At 45.6% G+C, this 19,981-nt stretch overlaps 1 protein-coding gene across 1 annotated transcript in view; it reads left to right on the forward strand.

Annotated features, from left to right (window-relative positions):
* The window catches only part of WDR7 (WD repeat domain 7), a 352,939-nt gene that overhangs the window by 38,714 nt on the left and 294,244 nt on the right, over positions 1-19,981 (forward strand). Inside the window, exons 6-12 of the mRNA XM_056137959.1 lie at positions 469-545; positions 1,485-1,604; positions 8,662-8,807; positions 9,465-9,567; positions 14,069-14,201; positions 14,438-14,701; positions 15,462-15,682. Of these exons, the coding sequence (XP_055993934.1) occupies positions 469-545; positions 1,485-1,604; positions 8,662-8,807; positions 9,465-9,567; positions 14,069-14,201; positions 14,438-14,701; positions 15,462-15,682 (1,064 nt within the window). The remainder of the gene's footprint in view (positions 1-468; positions 546-1,484; positions 1,605-8,661; positions 8,808-9,464; positions 9,568-14,068; positions 14,202-14,437; positions 14,702-15,461; positions 15,683-19,981) is intronic.

A 19,981-nucleotide genomic window follows, 5' to 3' on the forward strand; every position in this document is an offset into this window, starting at 1 on the left:
CACCATTATTGTTCATTTATATTTACTTAGAGAAGCCAGTTGATAGGCTACTCATCCACAGCCCGGTGGCCGAGGAGCAAGGAAAATGTGATTTCACACAGCTCACACTTGCCCCAGAGCCTGTGTGGGACGACCCTTCATTGCACTCGCCTGTCTCTGCTGCTGCAACCACTGCCCTGAAGCCTAAGAGCCTGGCATCTCTCCTGACCACTGTCTGAAGTGTGTGGGCAGTAGACCCGAGGGTAGGCAGGGAAGGTGGGAAGGGAGGACACCGGTGCCTTCAAGGGATGAAGTGTGCCTGTCCGGGGGAGGTAAGTCACAGTCGTGGGGTTGATGATGAGAGATTAAAGGAAAAAAAATGCGCAGAAGTGGCAACAGGTTCCCAAAAGTCTGGTCTCTATTTCATGAATTTCCTTTTAGAAGGAAAGTGTTTTTGCTTTGGTAACCTTTGGCTTCTTCTCTGCCTAGAGGACACTGTGGTAGCCCTTTCAGTGACAGGCATCCTGAAGGTGTGGATTGTCACCTCCGAAGTCAGTGGCATGCAGGTGAGACAAGTGTGTGTGTGTGTGTGTGTGTGTGTGTGTGTGTGTGTGGTGGGGGGGAACAATGCTTTCATTCTCATGGAGTTTTGAGTTTTAGAACTCATATGGCCTTTCCTTTTTTTTTTTCTCTTATAAGGGAAGAAAATGTTATTGTTGATATTGTAAAGACCATTCCCTAGTATAGTGTCTCTGTAAGTGAATTATCTTGTCCACTTTTTTTTTTTTTTGAGAGTTTCCTAGCAGGACTGGGGGGTGGGAGTACCAGGTGCCCAACATTGCTCAGGTGGTAACTTGTTTCCGGTTGTTGAATCCACGGGCTTGTGCTCTGGTCAGTCTCCCTTCCACTTTTGATGATGGACATCTGCCTGTCAGTGACAAACAGTGCACAAGATTTGAGGTGGAGAAGCATAGATGCTTCCTCAGCAGCTTATGTGTAAGTGGAAAGCTTGAGGGGAATAGAGGAGCAGATCCCCACGGACAGTATATGAAACCCCTCTTCCGGTTCCAGTGTTTGAACTCGAACTCCTTGTTAGTTTTCTCTGACTGAAGAAGTTCAGTGTTCAGGCAGGGTTCATGGTGATCTCCTCCATAGAGAGGTTTGGGAATGGGAAGTTGACTTGTTCTTTAAAACATGACAACACGTAGAGATACTGGAGCTCAACCAGGCTCAAGCTTGTATTATCTGTCATTGCTCCAGTGATGACACTTTGACTCATACCAGCTCCTTACTCTTGAGGAACTCTGTGCAGATACTGCACCTAGATGCTTGCAAAGGAAGCTCACTCTGTATACTGCTGGGTTCTCGCCTGACAGGCTGGACAGGATGAGTCTGTCACATAGAGCCTTTATTTTACTTGTTCTCTTTATCACATATGACCGAATTAATTGAAAAGCAAGCTGTTCTAAGGTTTTTCATTCTTTTTCTTTTTTCTTTTTTTTCAGGAAACTGAGCCAATATTTGAGGAGGAATCAAAACCAATTTATTGTCAGAATTGCCAAAGCATCTCTTTCTGTGCATTCACGCAAAGATCCCTTTTGGTTGTGTGCTCCAAATATTGGAGGGTAAGGCAACTTCATGAGTACGTTAAAGCTGTATGTTTTTCCCTTTCGAGATGCGACTTTATCAGCTGGCCAAGGACAACTGTGAGGTGACGTGGAGGGCAAAAACATCTCACCACTGGGAATTCATGTATGATTTGGTATTGTATTTGTGTTGGCTTTAGCCAGAGACAGTTGTCTTTTATGGTGGATCGATGACTCAGCTAATGGTTGTTATCTAATTGACCTTAGTTTTATTTGGTCAGTATCTTGTCAGACAGTCAAGCTGCGGTAGAATGGACACCTCTTTGTAGGTTGTTGCCTTCCCAGTGTAGCTGGGAGGCCTTCTCCCTCATTTAATTTAATTTAATTAAAAATTTTTTTTTATTAAAGCATTGTGATTTACGAAGTTGTTCATTACACAGTTGTTTCAGGCATCTAGTATTCTGGTACCATCAGCGTGACCTTCCCTCCACCAATGTCTCCAGTTTCCCTCCCAACGCCAGACTGTCCCCTCAGGCACATAACAAATTTACTTTAAATTGCTCGTTCCAAAGGGCCCGCTCGAGCAAATCGATGATCAACGGGAGGGCCTTTACCTTTGCTCGTTCCAAAAATCTTTAAAGAAATGGCACATAGAATGATCAGAAAATCAATCAGTAGGAGCCAATTTGTGATCGCTGAATGATTATAACCTACGTAAAGATGGAAATTAAAACCATTTGATGCAATATAATAAAATGCCTATTCTCACTTACATAAGTAAGTTTTCAGCTCTGGAATTTAAAGTACATTGCACTGTATTTTGTTTCATACTTGTGTCTCATCATAGTAGTCATTAGGTCTTTTTTTTTAATTTGTTTTCTAAAAAATTTATTTATTTATTTTTAATATTATTAAATCACCTTGAGAGAGTTACAAGCTTTCATGTTTGGGTTACAATCACACAGTGATCAAACACCCATCCCTCCACCAGTGCACATTCCTCACCACCAATATCCCTGGTATATGCCCCCCTCCCACCCTTCCCCTGCCTCCATGGCAGACAATATTCCCCATACTCTCTCTCTATTTGAGGACATTATGGTTTGCAATACAGACCCTGAGAGGTTATCATGTTTGGTCCTTTATCTACTTTCTGCACACATCTCCCATCCCGGCCTATTCCTCCAGCCATCTTTTTCTTAGTGATCCCTTCTCTATTCCAGCTGCCTTCTCCCCTTTGCTCATGAGGCAGGCTTCCAGCTATGGAGCAATCTACCTGTCCCGTGTATCTACTATCCTTAGGTGTCAACCTCATGTTATGTTGTCTTATACTGCACACATGAGTGCAGTCCTCTATGTCTGTCCCTCTTTCTGAATCATTTCACTCATTAGCATGATACTCTCCATGTCTATCCATTTATAAGCAAAGTTCATGACGTCATCTCTCCTGACAGCTGCATAGTATTCCATTGTGTAGATGTACCAAAGTTTCTTTAACCAGTCATCTGTTCTAGGGCACTTGGGTTGTTTCCAGATTTGGGATATTAGTCATTAGATCTCACCTGTCTGTAATAATCCTCCCTCACTTCAGGGCCGATGATGGAAGGAGCAGATCCCTGCCCCTTGTTAGACTTTCATGTTCCCACAGGAAAGGCCAGTTGTTTGTACCTGTCTTAGCCTTTCAAAGCTTCTCATGTAGTTTTTCCTTTGAATTCTTCCAACTCTCCTCGGGTAGGTGCACGAGATACCTAATCTCACTTAACTGCTTACTCCAAAACTTGACAGGCTTAGGTCAGGTCATCCCCTCGTTCCTGGTGCACGGCCTCTCTCAAGGACCAGTAAAGTTAATGGCTCTGCCAATAACTCGGGCAGATCTCTGCCAACCCACTCACAGCGGCTGGCGGGTCGCAGGTCTTCCTGACTGTTTCCTGGACACTCTGGTTCTTGCGCTGTGGACCAGCTCGGGAACTGTGTCCTGGCATTGTCAGCCAGGGAAGGGGAGCCCAGACCCGCCTAGTCATCTCTGCTCCTCCTCCAGTCAGGGACCAGTGAGGCTGCTTTCCAGGCTGTCCCCAGAAGAGGTTTGCTCGCACACTTAGTGGCTGAGGGGGAGACAGAGACAGTCCTGCTGCCCCCGGACCGATACTGCAGGAAGCCATGACCAAGCTTGTCCCTTCCCGTCCCAGAGGCAGCACGGCTGCCTGAGTGCTCACGTGTGTTTATTGCAGGCCTCTTACAGTCATGTGACAATAGCCATTTCCTTTTTCTTTTTTTCTTTTCTTTTTTTTTTTGCTTTTTGAGTCACACCCAGTGGTGCTCAGGGGTTACTCCTGGCTCTGCACTCAGGAATTACTCCTGGCGGTGTATGGGGGAACCCTATGGGATGCTGGGGATTGAAGTTGGTTGGCCGTGTGAGGCAAACGCCCTTCCTGCTGTACTATACTCTAGTCGTACAATAGCCATTTCTTTCCTTTATTTTTTTCCTCTTAAGATTAACATCATTGTTAATCTTAAGAATAGGCGTTTGTTTGCCTGGTTTGGGGGTCACACCAGGTGGTAGACATTCCTGGCCTGGCGCTCAGGAATCACTCCTAGATGTGTGACGGGGAACCACAGAGGGTGCTGGCGTGAATGCAAGGCAAGCGCCCTTCCTGCTGCTGTACAGTCTCTCTAGACCCGAGATGAGCCTTTTCTTGCATCAACCACTAGTGGTGAAAAGGAAAAACCCCATCGCACAGAGAGAACTATCTGATGCAGAGCTTGTTAAGGGTTTCCAAAGCCCAGCTCTGGCTGGGGAGCACGGGAGGGCTGGGGAGAGCACCAGGCAGGTTGGTGGGCCTGGGGTGGGGGGGTTTGTGGAGAGCACTGCGCCCGGGCAGGTTGGTGGGCTGGGGAGTGGGGGAATAGCACTGCGCCTGGGTAGGGGGCTCAGTGCCGTTCCCCACATCTCCACTGTGCCTCCCTTTCATCAGCCTCTTCCTTTGTAATTAAAAAGGAGCGATCTGTTGAGTGAGAATCCCAGCAGGCAAACCAGTGACACTTCTGTGATCACTGATCACAGACCAGTGATCCCAGCAAACGGGTGACCCCAAAGTAGAAGGGGAAAGGGATGTTCCGTGAAAGGGGAAAGCCACGTGGCCCGTGAATGGACACCAAGGTGTCTGGTTGCACAGAGCACCCAGGGAATGCACGTGGAGATGCTGAGATAGTGTCCCTGCAGCGACTTTTCCCGGATCCGGGCTGCTAGGAGCCCGTCTTCAGCTCCCATCTGGAGAGATTCCCTTCATTTAGGGTTCCTGATGCCCTTTCTGATGTGTTCTAAAGGGCTCACCCAATCTACATGTTGGCTGTGGGTTTCGACACACCCAGCTGCGCTCTGGGCTTACTCTTGGCTCTGGAGCTCAGGAATCACTCCTGGCAGAGTCCAAGGACCATGTAGCGTGCCAGGGGTCGAACTCGGGTCAGCCATGTGCAAGGCAGACAGCCCACCAGCCCCGAGCTGCACTTTGGAGGCTAGAGCAATAGAAGAGGAGGTCGGGCACTGTGTCTAACCTGGGACTGGTTCCCAGCACCCCATGTGGTTCTCCAGCATACCAGGAGTGATCCCCTGAGCACAGCCAGGGGTGGCCCCAAAGCAAACAAATTTTAATGCTTTGCTATAGTCATTGTATGATTTTATTACCACAGGCATGTTTACATCTTGACTTTTATTTTAAAAAGTCTCATATTTGTTTTCTCAATGAGAAAAATTAAAATACTGCGATTTACAATATTGTTCATAATACAATTGTTTGAGGTATTCAATGTTTCAAAACCAATCCCACCACCAATGGGACCTTCCCTCCACCAATGTCCCCAACGTGCCCCCTGACCCCCACAAACCTGCCCATTTAGCAGGCACAAAGTAATTTACTTTATACTGCTTGTTGTGGGCTGGAGCGATAGCACAGTGGGTAGGGCATTTGCCTTGCCTTGCACACGTCGGACCGGGTTCGATTCCTCCGCCCCTCTCAGAGAGCCCGGCAAGCTACCGAGAGTATCCTGCCTGCACAGCAAGCTCCCCCGTGGTGTATTCGATATGACAAAAACAGTAACAAGTCTCACAATGGAGACGGTACTGGTGCCCGCTCAAGCAAATCGATCAACAATGGGAGGACAGTCCTACAGTGCTACTGCTTGTTGCAACATAAACTTCATAGCGGTGTTACTAAAGTCACTGTCCAAGGATTTACTGAGTCGTTATGATACTGAGCCTTCTGTGTTACTGCTTTTTTTCACAAAACTCGGTGGGATTCTTCGCAACTCCCCTATCTAATTTGCTGTACTGCAGCTGGGCTGTCACTGTGACATTTGAAGGCACTGTGCTGTGTGGCTGTGTGCTCCAGGAGCCTGGAATGGGAACGACTCAGTTTCTCAGCATCTCTTCCAGATCAGTCATGGAACTGTGAAGCAAAGGATGTTGGCAGGGGGTGTGCGCTGTGCCTCCTGGCATGTCCGGTACTTAGCCTGCCCCCCTCTCCTCCGCCCCCCGAGAATGCTCCTAAGATCTCAGCCCAGAGAGAGTCTTACCTATGTTTCCAACTTTAATCTGAATTTTTTTTTTTTTATCTCAATAGTGGGATGTGGATTCGGTTTGTTTTTACTTCAGATGGATGAGCCCCAACTCCAGTTTTTTTTTGTAAAGTAAAAGTAAAGTAAAGGCCTTCCCGTTGATCATCGATTTGCTCGAGCGGGCCCAATAACGTCTCCATTGGAGACTTTGTTGTTACTGTGTCTGGCATATCGAATACTCTCGGTAGCTTGCCGGGCTCTAGTTTTTTTTTTTTTTTTTTGCTTTTTGGGTCACACCTTTCAATGCACAGGGGTTACTCCTGGCTCTGCACTCAGGAATTACCCCTGGCGGTGCTCAAGGGACCATATGGGATGCTGGGAAACGAACCCGGGTCAGCCCCCTGCAAGGCGAACGCCCTACCTGCTATGCTATTGCTCCAGCCCCTCCAGGGCACCTTTTAATGAATGACTGTCTTCTGCTGTGCTTGTGTAAATCGTTTGTAATACACTCTTACTGGATTCTGTTTCCGGACCTGCTGTCCATTCATTCATTGATGCTATCTTTTATTTTTCCTACTTTGTTTTAATAAATAATAAGTCTGGAGGACCTGGTTCCCTTCATCATTCTTTCTCAGACTTAGCTGTTCTTTTAATGTCAGTGTTCTATTAATGATTAATAGGAAAGCAAATCATGGTATATTATACAATGATTTGTTCTAATTTTAATACCCAGTACAATTTTATTAGTTTAACTTTTTTCCTCTTATTTTTGGGGGGCTGGTCATACCTGGCACTATTTAGGGGCCATTCAGGACTCCTGGCTCTGCAACGGCCTACCCTCTGGGGTCACTCCTGGTGGTGCTTGAGGACCATGTGGCCCTTGCTTACATCACATGTGCGGTAGACCTTGAACCCACCTCTCAGGCCCCCACGATTTTTTTTATAAAGAGAAATAGTATAAACTCTATGGCTCAATTCCATAAGGAATTTTTTTTTTTTTTTTAGCAAAACAGAATGTAGCACTGGTAGCACTGTCCTCCCATTGTTCATCAATTTGCTCGAGCGGGCCCAGTAACGTCTCCATTATGAGACTTCTTGTTACTGTATTTGGCTTACCGAATATGTCATGGGTAGCTTGCCAGGCTTTGCCGTGCGGGCGAGATACTCTCAGTAGCTTACCGGGCTCTCTGAGAGGGGCGGAAGAGTCGAACCCGGGTCAGCCGTGTGGGCCATGTGCAAGACAAATGCCCTACCCACTGTGCTATCCCTCCAGCCCAATACAGAATGTGCTCTTCTTAATTATTGAAGGTGGTAGAAATTCTGTTAGGCTGGGTAAGACCAGGATTTAGCGAGCTCTTTCCCCGGACCTTAAAGGGTGCTAGAACCTTTCCTTGCACTGGTTTCCTGTCTGTCATTCAATCCTTGCTTGTCTGCCTAATTTCAGGGTCATGTGTGATAAAGTCCTAAAGGAACATTTTTGAGGGGATTGTGGGAGTCCTGGTAGTGCTTAGGGGCTCCTCCTAGCGCTGTGCTCTGCTCAGGTATGCACTTTTGAACGTTTGCCAGTGGGCTGCAAAGTGAGCACCTTCACCCCTGCACTATTGCTCCAGCCCCTTTAAAGGTGTGTTGTAAACTGTTGTACCTTGGAAATGTCAGGTTAACAGCTTGTGTGACTGATGACGTTTTTTTTCTTTTTTGGCTTTTTGGGTCACACCCAGTGATGCTTGGGTTGCTCCTGGCTCTGAAGTCAGGAATTACTCCTGGCGGTGCTTTGGGGACCATATGGGATGCTGGGCATCAAACCCGGGTTGGCTGCGTGCAAGGCAAATGCCCTACTCACTGTACTATTGTTCCAGTCCCACTGATGACATTTTAAGGAAGGGTGTTTTTTGTTTTTATTTATTTATTCTTTTTGGTTCAGAGGACTGAACTGTGAGGCCTGCTTGTACCACTGACCCACATCCTTGACTTTCGATTGGACTTTTTGTTTGTTTGGGGGCCGTACCCTGATGTGCTGAGTTATAACTCTTGTTGATTGCTTGGGGATCTCTCCTGGCAGTACTCAGGGGTCATGCAGTGCCAGACCTGTATCCAGGCCTCCTGTAAAGCACGTACCGCCTTCTCAGCATTCCCCAGTCCTTTGATTAATTTTTTTACGCATGAAAATTATTAAATTAAAAAAAACAGCATTGGTTTCTGTTTGTAGTATTTGGATTATCAATAAAATGTTGGTCTTTTGTTCCTGGGCATCCTTGGAAGGAGTGCTGACCCTATAGGTGAGAAAGGCCAAGGTCCCCTGCCCTTGTTCCAGAAGCTCCCTGCCCACTGGCCCCCCCAGGGGCCGTGCCCTGCCTGCTGCCTTCCTCCTGCTCGGCTCTGGCTGCAGCTGGCTGGCCACACACCTGTGCCGGAGATGTGTCCTTGGGCCGTTTGTGTCGGCTGAGTGCATCGCCCGAGGTGGTTTCTGTTCAGGAGATGCAGGTCACTGCACCTCGCTTGAATGACACCAGGTAGGCCAGAGTGTGAAGTTCTCACTCCTTGTTAGGTGTTTGATGCCGGTGACTACTCCCTTCTGTGCTCGGGGCCCAGTGAGGATGGACAGACATGGACTGGAGGTGACTTTGTGTCCGCAGACAAAGTGATCATCTGGACTGAACACGGGCAGAGTTATGTTTACAAGCTTCCTGCCAGGTACTCAGTGCAGACAAAGTTAGTGTTTTGTTTATTTATTTATTTATTTATTTATTTCTGGGGGTGGGATGTGGGGTAGGGAAGCACATTCGGCAGTGCTCAGGGCTCACTCCTGGCTCTGTGCTCAGGGATCACTCCTGGTGGGCTCCGGAGACCATATGTAGTGCTGGGGATCGAACCGGGTCGGCTGCATCCAAGGCGAGCACCCAACGCCTGATCCAACCCCGAAGTTAGTGTTATGATCAAAAGTTAAAGTTTCGAAGTTTGGGGCAAAGCCTGAAAGTATGAATACGGTTCAAATGTATTTCTTCAATTTAGGTAAAAGTTAGAACTTTAAAGTCTCGTTTGCGATTTGAGTGTAGTTGCTTTTTTTGTTGTAGTGACTAGTGATAGTACTCAGACTTCATGTCTGAAGTGTGTGTTTCATGGTTGAGTCATATCCCTGCCCCCATTTTTAACTTCTAAGTACCAAAAAAAAAAATTGTTGGATTTTTTTATTTGAAGTCTGTATTTTTATAACATGAGTTATTTAAATTAATGGCTACATGGAAATTACTTCGAAATTCTTATTTTGTCTGTTGTCAAAAAACCTTCATCATATGATAAAACACTTGATGTCAGTATTTTAATTGAATGTTGTATTTTTCTTGTTTTCAGTTGCCTTCCTGCTAGTGATTCATTCCGCAGTGATGTGGGGAAAGCAGTTGAAAATTTAATTCCTCCGGTACAATATAGCCTCTTGGATAGAACAGATAAAGAGGTAAAATTCTTCAGGTATCATTTATATTGATAGTTAAATTGAAAAAAAATTTTACGACTTTGTTTATGTGTGTCTTTTGGTACCTAAGCATTTGAAAGATTCAATACAATTAGACAATGCACTCTAATTGTAATGTAATTGCAATTGTAATATGCGGCAATATGTTAGATGTTATAAAACATTTTGACATTGTCAATTAGAAGAATAATAAAAATTTGCATATATTAAAGTATAATTTGCCTATAATATAGCATTCATCTATATCATAGCACTCATTTTTCTCTAAGAATAAGAATGTCTAGTATGTAATGGCAGTGACTTTTTGATGAAATTCCTATTAATGTGTAAATTTATTTTCCCTATCTTAATGTTATAAATATGGACATATCGTGTCAGAAGGTCACAGATAGGTGTGCAATGTGAAAAGTAGTTCATTATTTGAACTGGCGTTGCCTTAGCTACCAAAAGGATCACATAGTGATTTAAATCATTAGGCAGTGGAAGAGAAGAATGAAAAATGTTTTCATTAAACATTAAATAAAAAATAAAAATAAAATTTTAGGGGCCCGAGAAATAGGAGAGGGGTTAAAAGCAGTTACCATGCATCCCACTGGTGCCGGCTTGAGTTCCTGGCGCTCGCGATGATGGCCCAAGGACCCCCAGGAGTCGGTTCCTGAGCACAGAGTCAGGAGTAGCCCCTGAGCACTGCAGTGTGGCCCCAACCCAACCAACAAACAAAAAATTAAAACCACACAAAACTTTTTATTATAACGATTTTTGTAACGGTGCTTAATATTTCAGTTTGAGATGCAGCAGCACTTTCTACTGGCCTTTCAGCTTAACTCTTTGAGCAAAGAGAATGAAGCGCTGAGGCCAGAGTGGTAGTGCAATAGATAGGTGCTAGTCTTGTTTGCAGCTGCCCTAAGTTCTGTTCCTGGCACCCCATAGCACTACTGAATATGGCCCCAAACCCAATAAACAAACAAATAAATAAACAACTAAAATAAAATCTTGCAGCTTAATGAAAAAAGAAGCTTGGGTTTAGGAATTAATGTTTCCTTCATTTATGTTCTGAGCACTGAGCTACTTTTGCCCTATCTTTATGTGGAAGACTTATAAGGGAAGAGAGTGGCTCTTTCCATGAATATTTTATTTATTTTATTTTTATTTTTTCCTTTTTGGGTCACACCCAGCAATGCTCAGGGTTTATTCCTGGCTTTGAACTCAGGAATTATTCCTGGCAGTGCTCAGGGGACCATATGGGATGTCGGGGATTGAACCTGGGTCGGCCGTGTGCAAGGCAAATGCCCTACCCGCTGTGTTGTCGCTCCGTGCCCTCCATTTATATTTTGAACCTGCTGGATTTATACTTCTGTGTACAGTTAAAAGCCTCCATAACCTATTCTTTTTGTTTTTTTAATTCTTTTCTTTTTTATTTATTTTTTGCTTTTTGGGTCACATCCGGCAATGCACAGGGATTACTCCTGGCTCTGCACTCAGGAGTTACTCCTGGCGGTGCTCAGGGGATCCTAAGGGATGCTGGGAATCGAACCTGGGTTGGCTGCATGCAAGGCAAATGCCCTACCCGCTGTGCTATTGCTCCAGCCCCCTCCATAACCTATTCTTGATTTTATTGGTTTATTTATTGTTTTATTTATTTATTTTTTCTTTTTGGATCACACCCAGTGATGCACAGGGGTTACTCCTGGCTCTGCACTCAGGAATTACTCCTGGCTGTGCTTGGGGGACCATATGGGATGCTGGGAATTGAACCCGGGTCGGCCGCGTGCAAGACAAATGCCCTACCCGCTGTGCTGTTGCTCCAGCCTGTTTATCATAATCTTTATAAAATGAAAAAATTAAAAAAATATCTTTATATTTTAATTGTATTATCATAAGATACACAGTTACAAAGATGTTCATGATTGGGTTTCAGTCCTACAGTGTTCCAACATGGGTCCCTTCACCTGTCCACATTTTCCACTCCCAGTTTCCCGTTACCCCTCCTCCCCACCTGTCTCTATAGCAGGTGCTTTTCTTCTCTCTCTCCTCTTGGGCATTATGGTTTGTAGTACAGATGCTGAAAGGTTATCATGTATGTTCCTTCACCTCCTTTCAGCACTCAGTACTTGTCCAGAGTGATGATTTCCAACTGTCATCGCCATCGTGGTCCCTTCTGTATCCTAACTGCCTACTGCCACAACATACTTGTGGAAAGCTTCAACTGTGGGGCAATCCTCCTGACTCCTGTTTTTTTCTATTTTTAGATATTATTCTCATACTATTTTTTTTTATATCCCACAAATGAGTGTAGTTTTCTATGCTAAGTCAAATGAGTCAGAAGGAGAGGGACAGACATAGAGTAACGGATCCTTGGTATTAACTGGAAATCTTGTTACTGCTCTTCCATGAGTTTGAGTGAAAAGGATAACGTGCATGTGTGCATATATGTATAAATATACATGTATGTCTATATGTATATGTAACTATGGACAGTAGAGAGGGTAAGACGCTTGCATGTGGTGAACCCCAGTTTGATCTCTGGCACCGCATACGGTCCCCGGAGCACTGTCAGAAGTGATCCCTGAGTGTCGCTGGGGGTGGCTCACAAAACAAATACTAAAAGCAAAACCCACATAATTATCAGCTCCCTAATGCATTTCCTTGGTTTTGGTTTTGGTTTGGGGCCACACCGGGCGGTGCTCAGGGCCTCCTCCTGACTCCACTCGGGATCACTCCTGGAGAGGCCGGGGAAGCCCTGCGCAGTGCTGGGGGTCTACCCTGGGTCAGCATGCGCCAGGCCGGCTCCCTACCCCCTGGCCTGTCTCTCTGGCCCCAGGCACTCTGTTTTGTGGTGGTGCCACTGTTGTCACCAACAGCAGAGCCACCAGGGCCAAGCAGGAGGGCTTCAGGGTTGTGCTGGGTGCAGGTGGCACTTGGGACCGGAAATTCACCTGGCCGGGCCTAGGTAGCTCTGTGCTGGCTCTCCAGGCCTGTTTCTCATGTTTTAAGGAAATCAACAAAGGCTCAAGTTTTCTAGTGGAAATACTGTTTCAAAAATGCAGTGCTGCTGGATTGTGGCTCAGCATAAAGCCCTGGTCTGGCTTTGGCCTGAGGCCTTGGGATGGGTTCCTGCCACCTCGGAGGCAACACAAAATAACAGTGTGCTCACTCCTGGCTCCTTCCGTCCCTGTCTTGCTAACAAAGCAAACGTCTACAGATACCCCAATAAACTCCTTTTGCTTCTAGTAGTGTGTAGCTAGCATCCCAGACCAGGTTCCTGTTGATTATGTAAGATGTTAAACTACTCTTATGGAGTAAAAGAAAACCAATTAAAATTTAAGTTCTGTAGTTGCACAAGATCAGAAAGTGATCTCTCTCCCTTTCAAGTTTTGTTGTTGTTGTTGTTATTTTGCTTTTGGAATGAATGTTTCCTTTACTTGCGTTCTAAGCATGTGGAACCTGAAGTGTTCAAGATATAGTCCTGGCTCTGTGCTCAAGAGTGCCCCCCGGAGGTTCTCAGGGGAACTTATGCAGTGCTGGACCACAAACTAGGCTTGGTGGTGGGGCTGGAGCCATTCTACAGCGCTTGCCTTACATGCAGCCAACCTGGGCTGGATCCCGGCTTCCCATATAGTCCCTGAACCCACCAGGAGTGATCCCTGAACTCAGAGCCAGGAACTCTGAGCACTGCTGGGTGTGGCCCCCAATCAAAAGGAACAAACTAGGGATAGTTGATGTAGGCAAGTGCGATTTTGCTGGAATACCCTTTTGACTTTTAAGTAGAGACTTTTGTTTTTGGTAAAGAGTGGTTTGTCTGTGTATTAATTATTATTATTATTTGCTTTTTGAGACACACCCAGCGAATCTCAGAATCTCCTGGTTCCGCACTCAGGAATTATTCCTGGCAGTACTTGAGGAACCATAGGGGAGGATGGGGGGCATTGCAGAGGGATGAATTGAATCCAGATTAGCAGCATGCAAGGCAAACGCCCTACCTGTTATACTATGGTGCACATCATTTGTGGAGTAAAGAAAAGTATACAGATAACCAAGTCTGGAGGAAAGCTGCAAGATTGTTTTATTCTTTGATGTATTATACTGGACTTGAATATTGTCCACTGTCACTGTCCTCCCGTTGTTAATTGATTTGCTCGAGCGGGTCCAGTAATGTCTCTATTTTGAGACTTGTTACTGTGTTTGTCATATCGAATACATCATGGGTAGATAGCCAGGATTTGCCGTGTGGGTGAGATACTCCCGGTAGCTTGCTGGGCTCTCCGAGAGAGGCGGAGGAATTGAACCCAGCTTGGCCGGGCTGTCTGTGTGCAAGGCAACCGCCCTACCACTGTGCTATCACTTCAGCCCCTTGAATATTACTTAACATGTATATAAATCTGCAAAATTGTAGGCTTAGAATCTTTATCAGAAAAAATGTCAACGTGTGAAATTTTTTAGTTGAATATATTTGAACTTTTTTTATTTCCCCCCTCTCTGACAGTTGCTAATTTGCCCTCCTGTTACTCGGTTCTTCTATGGAGACAAGGAATCTGTCCATAAACTATTGATCCAGGGTGATTCTTCTGGAAGACTGAATATTTGGAGCCTCTCAGACACACCTGATAAACAGAAAGGTGAAGGCAATACATACAACTGTGCAGCAATTTCTTTGTTCTTTGGATGTAACAATCTAAATTCTAAGCCCAGACACACACACTAATAATACACCTCTGTTAGTTTCTTCTGAGAATCCCAGCTGATGCGTTTGTCCATTCCTTGCCCTGTCCCAGAATGCAGCACACACACACACATATTTCCTCGAAGGCGCTGGCCGCTCTTAACTTGCATGAATGTCTTTCTTTCATCCAAGACGCCGCCTCCAAGGAACTGAAAGTCACCACTTCCATCAGCTTGCAAGAGGCGTTTGACAAACTCAGCCCGGTTCCCGCGGGCATCATCGACCAGCTGAGCGTGATTCCCACCAGCCAGGAACCCCTGAAAGTCACGGCGAGCGTGTACATCCCCGCGCACGGCCGGCTGGTGTGCGGCCGGGAGGACGGCAGCATCGTCATCGTGCCCGCCACGCAAACAGCCATCGTGCAGCTGCTGCAGGGCGAGCACATGCTCCGCAGAGGTACCGCGACCGCCCCGCCGCGACTGCCCCGTGCCTGCGCGCTGGCTTCTCCCCAGGCCCGAGTTGTTGGGGGCGGGGTTGTGGGCAGTGGAGGCTGCACCCGGTGCCTGGACCAGGGCCACCTGATGGCTGTAGATGCAGTATCCGAAAACTCGATCTCGTAGATCGATGCCTGCTGCCTTTGATTGGTAGTTCTACCCATAGCTTATAAAATTTCATATCGATGTATCGAGACCTTATCAGTTTATAAAATATTATACCGATGATTCTTTATCATCCTAATAAAGCAGCATGTCATTTTCTAATAGTCCATTAAAAAAAAAGCAAAGATAAAGCAAGGTGGAATGAACTTTAATGAACTTCTATTTTATTTTACCTAACGTGATCCCCCCAAAAAAACAAAGCCCTATTTTTTTTACTTGGTGTGCCCCCCAAAAAAAAGACAAAACTCCAAAATTTTTATTTCACTTTAATAGAAAAGTATTGATTGTTCTATTAATAGTCAATAGAAAAGCAGTTACTGAGGTATTTTTCTGTTTTTTTTTTTTTGCACTGAGTCTTGTACGCCTCCAGTAAATTTTGCCTTTATGGCACACCTGAATCTGAACTGGTCACCTGCCAGGGGCTTGTAGAAGACAGAGTTAGAAGCGTTTTTCCGTGGTTGTGCTCCTCGCGGTTCTGATGCTTCATGTTTGCTTTTAGGTTTCGAGACTTTGTCCGATGTTAACTTTCCGTTTCAAATCCGGACCCTCATTCACAGGTTGGCCGCCGCACAGGACGCTCCGTGGCCATCGGAACAAAGTCACATGTTTGCTATATCCTCATCAGGTCTCAGCTCGTTATGATCAGAGATACCTGGTGTCTGGAGGTGTGGATTTTTCAGTCATAATTTGGGACATATTTTCCGGAGAAATGAAGCATATCTTCTGTGTGCACGGGGGCGAGATCACTCAGCTTCTAGTCCCGCCCGAAAACTGCAGTGTAAGTTTGATACGCAAAGATGATTTGGTCATGGTAGCAGGAAACGGTCAGATGGAAGAATGATGAAATCCCGTATGCCTGAAAGACAGCTGATGAGCAAATGAATGAAAGGCCTTGTCAGTTTGAAAATTGATAGTAGCGTTAACAGTGTTCAGACAAAGTTCTGATTATTCTTGGACCTACTGAACTAGGAGTTGCACACAATCAAATGACTCTGGGCTAACTGCATTTCAAAATGAGTTGCAGTAAGTAAAATATCTAAGAGACGTGTAACCTACTGAATGTTGAGTAGGTCCCTCCTACACTAGGGTCAGACTAGTGGTGCCCGGTGGGCAATACAGGCGTGAGACACATAGTCAAGAAGACTGGTACTTGGACAGTGATGTAATTTACTCATTGTAGACTTACCAATAAGGATTTTCTTGACATTCAAAGGTACTGATTAAGAGAAAGTACCTTGTGTGATAATTTAACAAGTGAACAATGACTGCCTAGTTAACAGCCTTCTCGTTCCCTCCCGTCTTCCTTCTTCCTTCTCCCAGGTGTAGCTTCTAGGCCGGAGGGGCCCACTCCTAGAACAGGAACATTTTCTTTTGTTCCTTCCTTCATTGATTTTTCAGACAAAGAAACTGGATTTTTAAAAACGAAAACATTTTCTTTCATTTCCACTCTGTTTACTTACAGGGAAACTACATTTGGGCTGGGGGTAGGGGAACAAAGACCACCTAAGAAAATGACTGCGCCCAGTCTTCTTTGTTCCCTTTGGTTTTTGAGTGACATCCCTTGTGAGCCTCATACCTGCTTCAGTACTGAGGGATTGTGCCTGGCAGTGCCCGGGACTGTGCAGGGCTGGGGTCGCACGTAGACCTCATGGGCACATGCATGCCAGCCCTGGGTTCCTTTCCTCCGCCCTTTGCTTTCTCTCTGAGATCTCCCAGAGGTGCTTAGGGGTCCAGGCAGAGCTCGGACTTGAATGGTGACCTGCAAAGGGGCTCCTGCATGCAAAATACGGGCTTCCACTCTCTGCATCATCGCCGGGGGTCTGTTGGATATTTTCTACTCCTAGTGCTGGGGGCTGCTGAACCCCTGGGAGACCCGTTACCCCAGCACCGAGCCACATGAGCACTGAGCCCTGGCCTCAAGAGCGATAGCACAGCGGTAGGGCGTTTGCCTTGCATGCAGCCAACATGACCGACCTGAGTTCGATTCCTCCGCCCCTCTCGGAGAGCCTGGCAAGCTACCGAGAGTATCTTGCCCGCACGGCAGAGCCTGGCAAGCTACCCGTGACGTATTCGATATGCCAAACACAGTAACAACAAAGTCTCCAATGGAGACATTACTGGGCCCGCTCGAGCAAATCGATGATCAACGGGAGGGCCTTTACTTACTTAATTTTATTTTAGTAATTTTTTTTTGTTGAATTGCAGTGAGATACAGTTATGAGGTTGTTCATAAATCAGTTCCAACACCCATTCTTTTACCACTGTACATTTCCCACACTAGTGTCCCCAGTTTCCCTCCCATCCAGCATCCCCCCTGCAATCATTTTAAATTGCCAGGAGTACATTTTATAAAACATTTAAAAAAATGTTTTAAAACATTTCCCTTAAGCAAACTAAAATCCAAATCCAAATAGGATCGACTGGAATGAAGATCTGGATATCAACAAGTAATAGAGGTGACCTAATAGACTAAATAGTCTTTTTTCTTATTTCATTAATTTTTTTTTCTTTTTAAAAACTGGAATCACCATGAGACCCACGTTACAGAGTCGTTCTCACCCATGGAATGACGCTGGTGCCTGTTTATAGTGGCCGAGCGGTGCCCCTCAGTCCCCGCACCGGCTTTGTGGCTCCCCTGGTGACCACGTTGAGAAGTGCAGCCTGTGGTGTGGAGGGGGGGGGGGGGCGCGGCGGCAACACAGCGGGCTTCCACCCATACACATTTTATTTATTTTTAATTTTTTTTTTTTGCTTTTTGGGTCACACCCAGTGACACACAGGGGTTACTCCTGGCTCATGCACTCAGGAATTACTTTTGGCAGTGCTCGGGGGACCATATGGGATGCTCGGAACCCGGTGGACCGCATGCAAGGCAAACAAAGTCCTGCCCGCTGTGCTATCGCTCCAGCTCCCCCACACACATTTTAGAAATACATACTGTATTTATGGACATATGCATAGGGAGTCAACACTGTCAAACACTGACCTCCCGTTGTTCATCGATTTGCTCGAGCGGGCCCAGTAACGTCTCCATCGTGAGACTTATTGTTACTGTGTTTGGCACATTGAATACACCACGGGTAGCTTGCCAGGCTTTGCTGTGCCGGTGAGATAACTCTTGGTAGCTTGCCGGTCTCTTGCCGAGAGGAATCGAACCTGGCTCGGCCAGGCTGGCTGCACGCAAGGCAAACGCCCTACCGCTGTGCTAGAGTACTGAAACTTGAAAGGCCAGTACCGAACGCAGGTTCTCCTTTACCTATAGGAATGAGGAGACTCAGTGTGGAAGTGGTTAAAAGTAAAAGAGAGTAATGTCTTCAAAGGCCGCGTGATGGTTACGGTCAGTAAACAGATACTTAATTTTCTCTTCATTGGCACAGGTGAATGGATTCTGGGAGCTTTTTGCTGCTTCAACTTTTATTTAGAACAGAACTTTTAGAACTGTTTTAAAATAAATTGTTTACACCCCAATCATGTTCCTCCTGTGCAAGCAGGCTGTATCCTTCATTAAATTAGTAAAAAAAAGAAAATTATATTTCACTACTACATTTCACTCACCTTTCAATGTTGCATAATCCCAGAGTGTCCAGAAGGGGGCAGCATGGTTCTGTGAAAACAGCAATACCCGCCTCTAATCAGTAAATCCGAATTTGTGCCTTCATTTGATGATACCCCTGGCTTTTAGGGACAGATATACGACAACACGAATGTGACAGTATGTGTGGTCATGTGGCCAGTGCTCAAGGAGCAATGCAGCAATTCTCTTTTGAGCTGTATTAGTCTTTCTGAAAAAAGTACAGCTTTTACGTGAATTCTTATCTCACCCTTTGAAATTTGTACTTTGTTATTAATTTAATTTGAATGTTGTATCTTTGAGAAAGCAGGTCTAGACTTCGTTACTGAAGCCACCTAGAGAAATTCTGGGAATCCAAATTAAGCAAAACCAGGAAGCAGAACTGCATAATTTTTTTTCCTAAAATTTTCACAATGCACATATTTCTTGATACTTTTATTTTTAACACTTTCCCTTAGATTTTTTTTCATGACCATTTTCACATTAAAAAAAATGGGTTATACCTTTTGAAAACAAATTCTCAGGCTAAGAAGATGACTCTGAGAGCTGACAGCAGGTGTCACCGTGGGAGCTGGGTTTGATCCTGCGACCGCACCTCCAGGAGCCTCTCCAGCCATTGAGTGGGAGTAAGTCCCCCCACACTGCTGCATGAGGCCCCAAAAGAAAACGTAGCGTTATGTAGGGAAATGAAACAGACCATTGTCATAGAAAATGCAGATATTTTCTAGCCTTTGCCTCTTAAAAATGGTATCAGATTTTTCCTAAGATTATCAGGTCTTTTCTAAGGATTCTCTTTCTTGGTTTGCAATGCTTTGCTTTTGTTTGATTTTGATTTTTTTTTCTTTTTGGGTCACACCCAGTGATGCACAGGGGTTACTCCTGGCTCTGCACTCAGGAATCACTCCTGGCAGTGCTTGGGGGGCCACATGGGATGCCTGGGATCAGACTTGGGTCGGCCGTGTGCAAGGCAAATGCCCCACCCGCCATATCATCTCTCTGGCCCACTTTTGCTTGATTTTTGCCTTTTTGCTGGGGAGGTGACGCATGTGCATGGCAAGTGCCCTCCTGCTGAGCCCCACCCTTGCTCCCTGCTTTCCCTGTCAGTTCATTCTCATCATTTTGTTTGTTTGTTTGTTTTGATTTTTGGGTCACACCCAGCAATGCACAGGGGTTACTCCTGGCTCATGCACCCAGGAATTACCCCTGGCGGTGCTTGGGGGACCATATAGGATGCTGGGAATCGAACCCGGGTCGGCTGTGTACAAGGCAAACGCCCTACCCGCTGTGCTATCGCTCCAGCCCCTATTCTCATCATTTTGAATGACATTTTGCACTTCATTGTTTGTTTAGTTTTGTCAGAAATTTTAGGATGTTGCATTAAATATTTTTTTTTCTTACCTAAAAGAAGCCACGTGAAAAATTAGTGTAGCTCAATATGTCCACACATCTGGGATATTTGGGAGCATACATTCTTGCCTATCGACTTGCTTTATAAAAAGGGCATGT

This window comes from Sorex fumeus, unplaced genomic scaffold, assembly GCF_029834395.1.
Source record: "Sorex fumeus unplaced genomic scaffold, SorFum_2.1 ptg000128l, whole genome shotgun sequence".
In the NCBI taxonomy this organism is placed as follows: Eukaryota; Metazoa; Chordata; class Mammalia; order Eulipotyphla; family Soricidae; genus Sorex; species Sorex fumeus.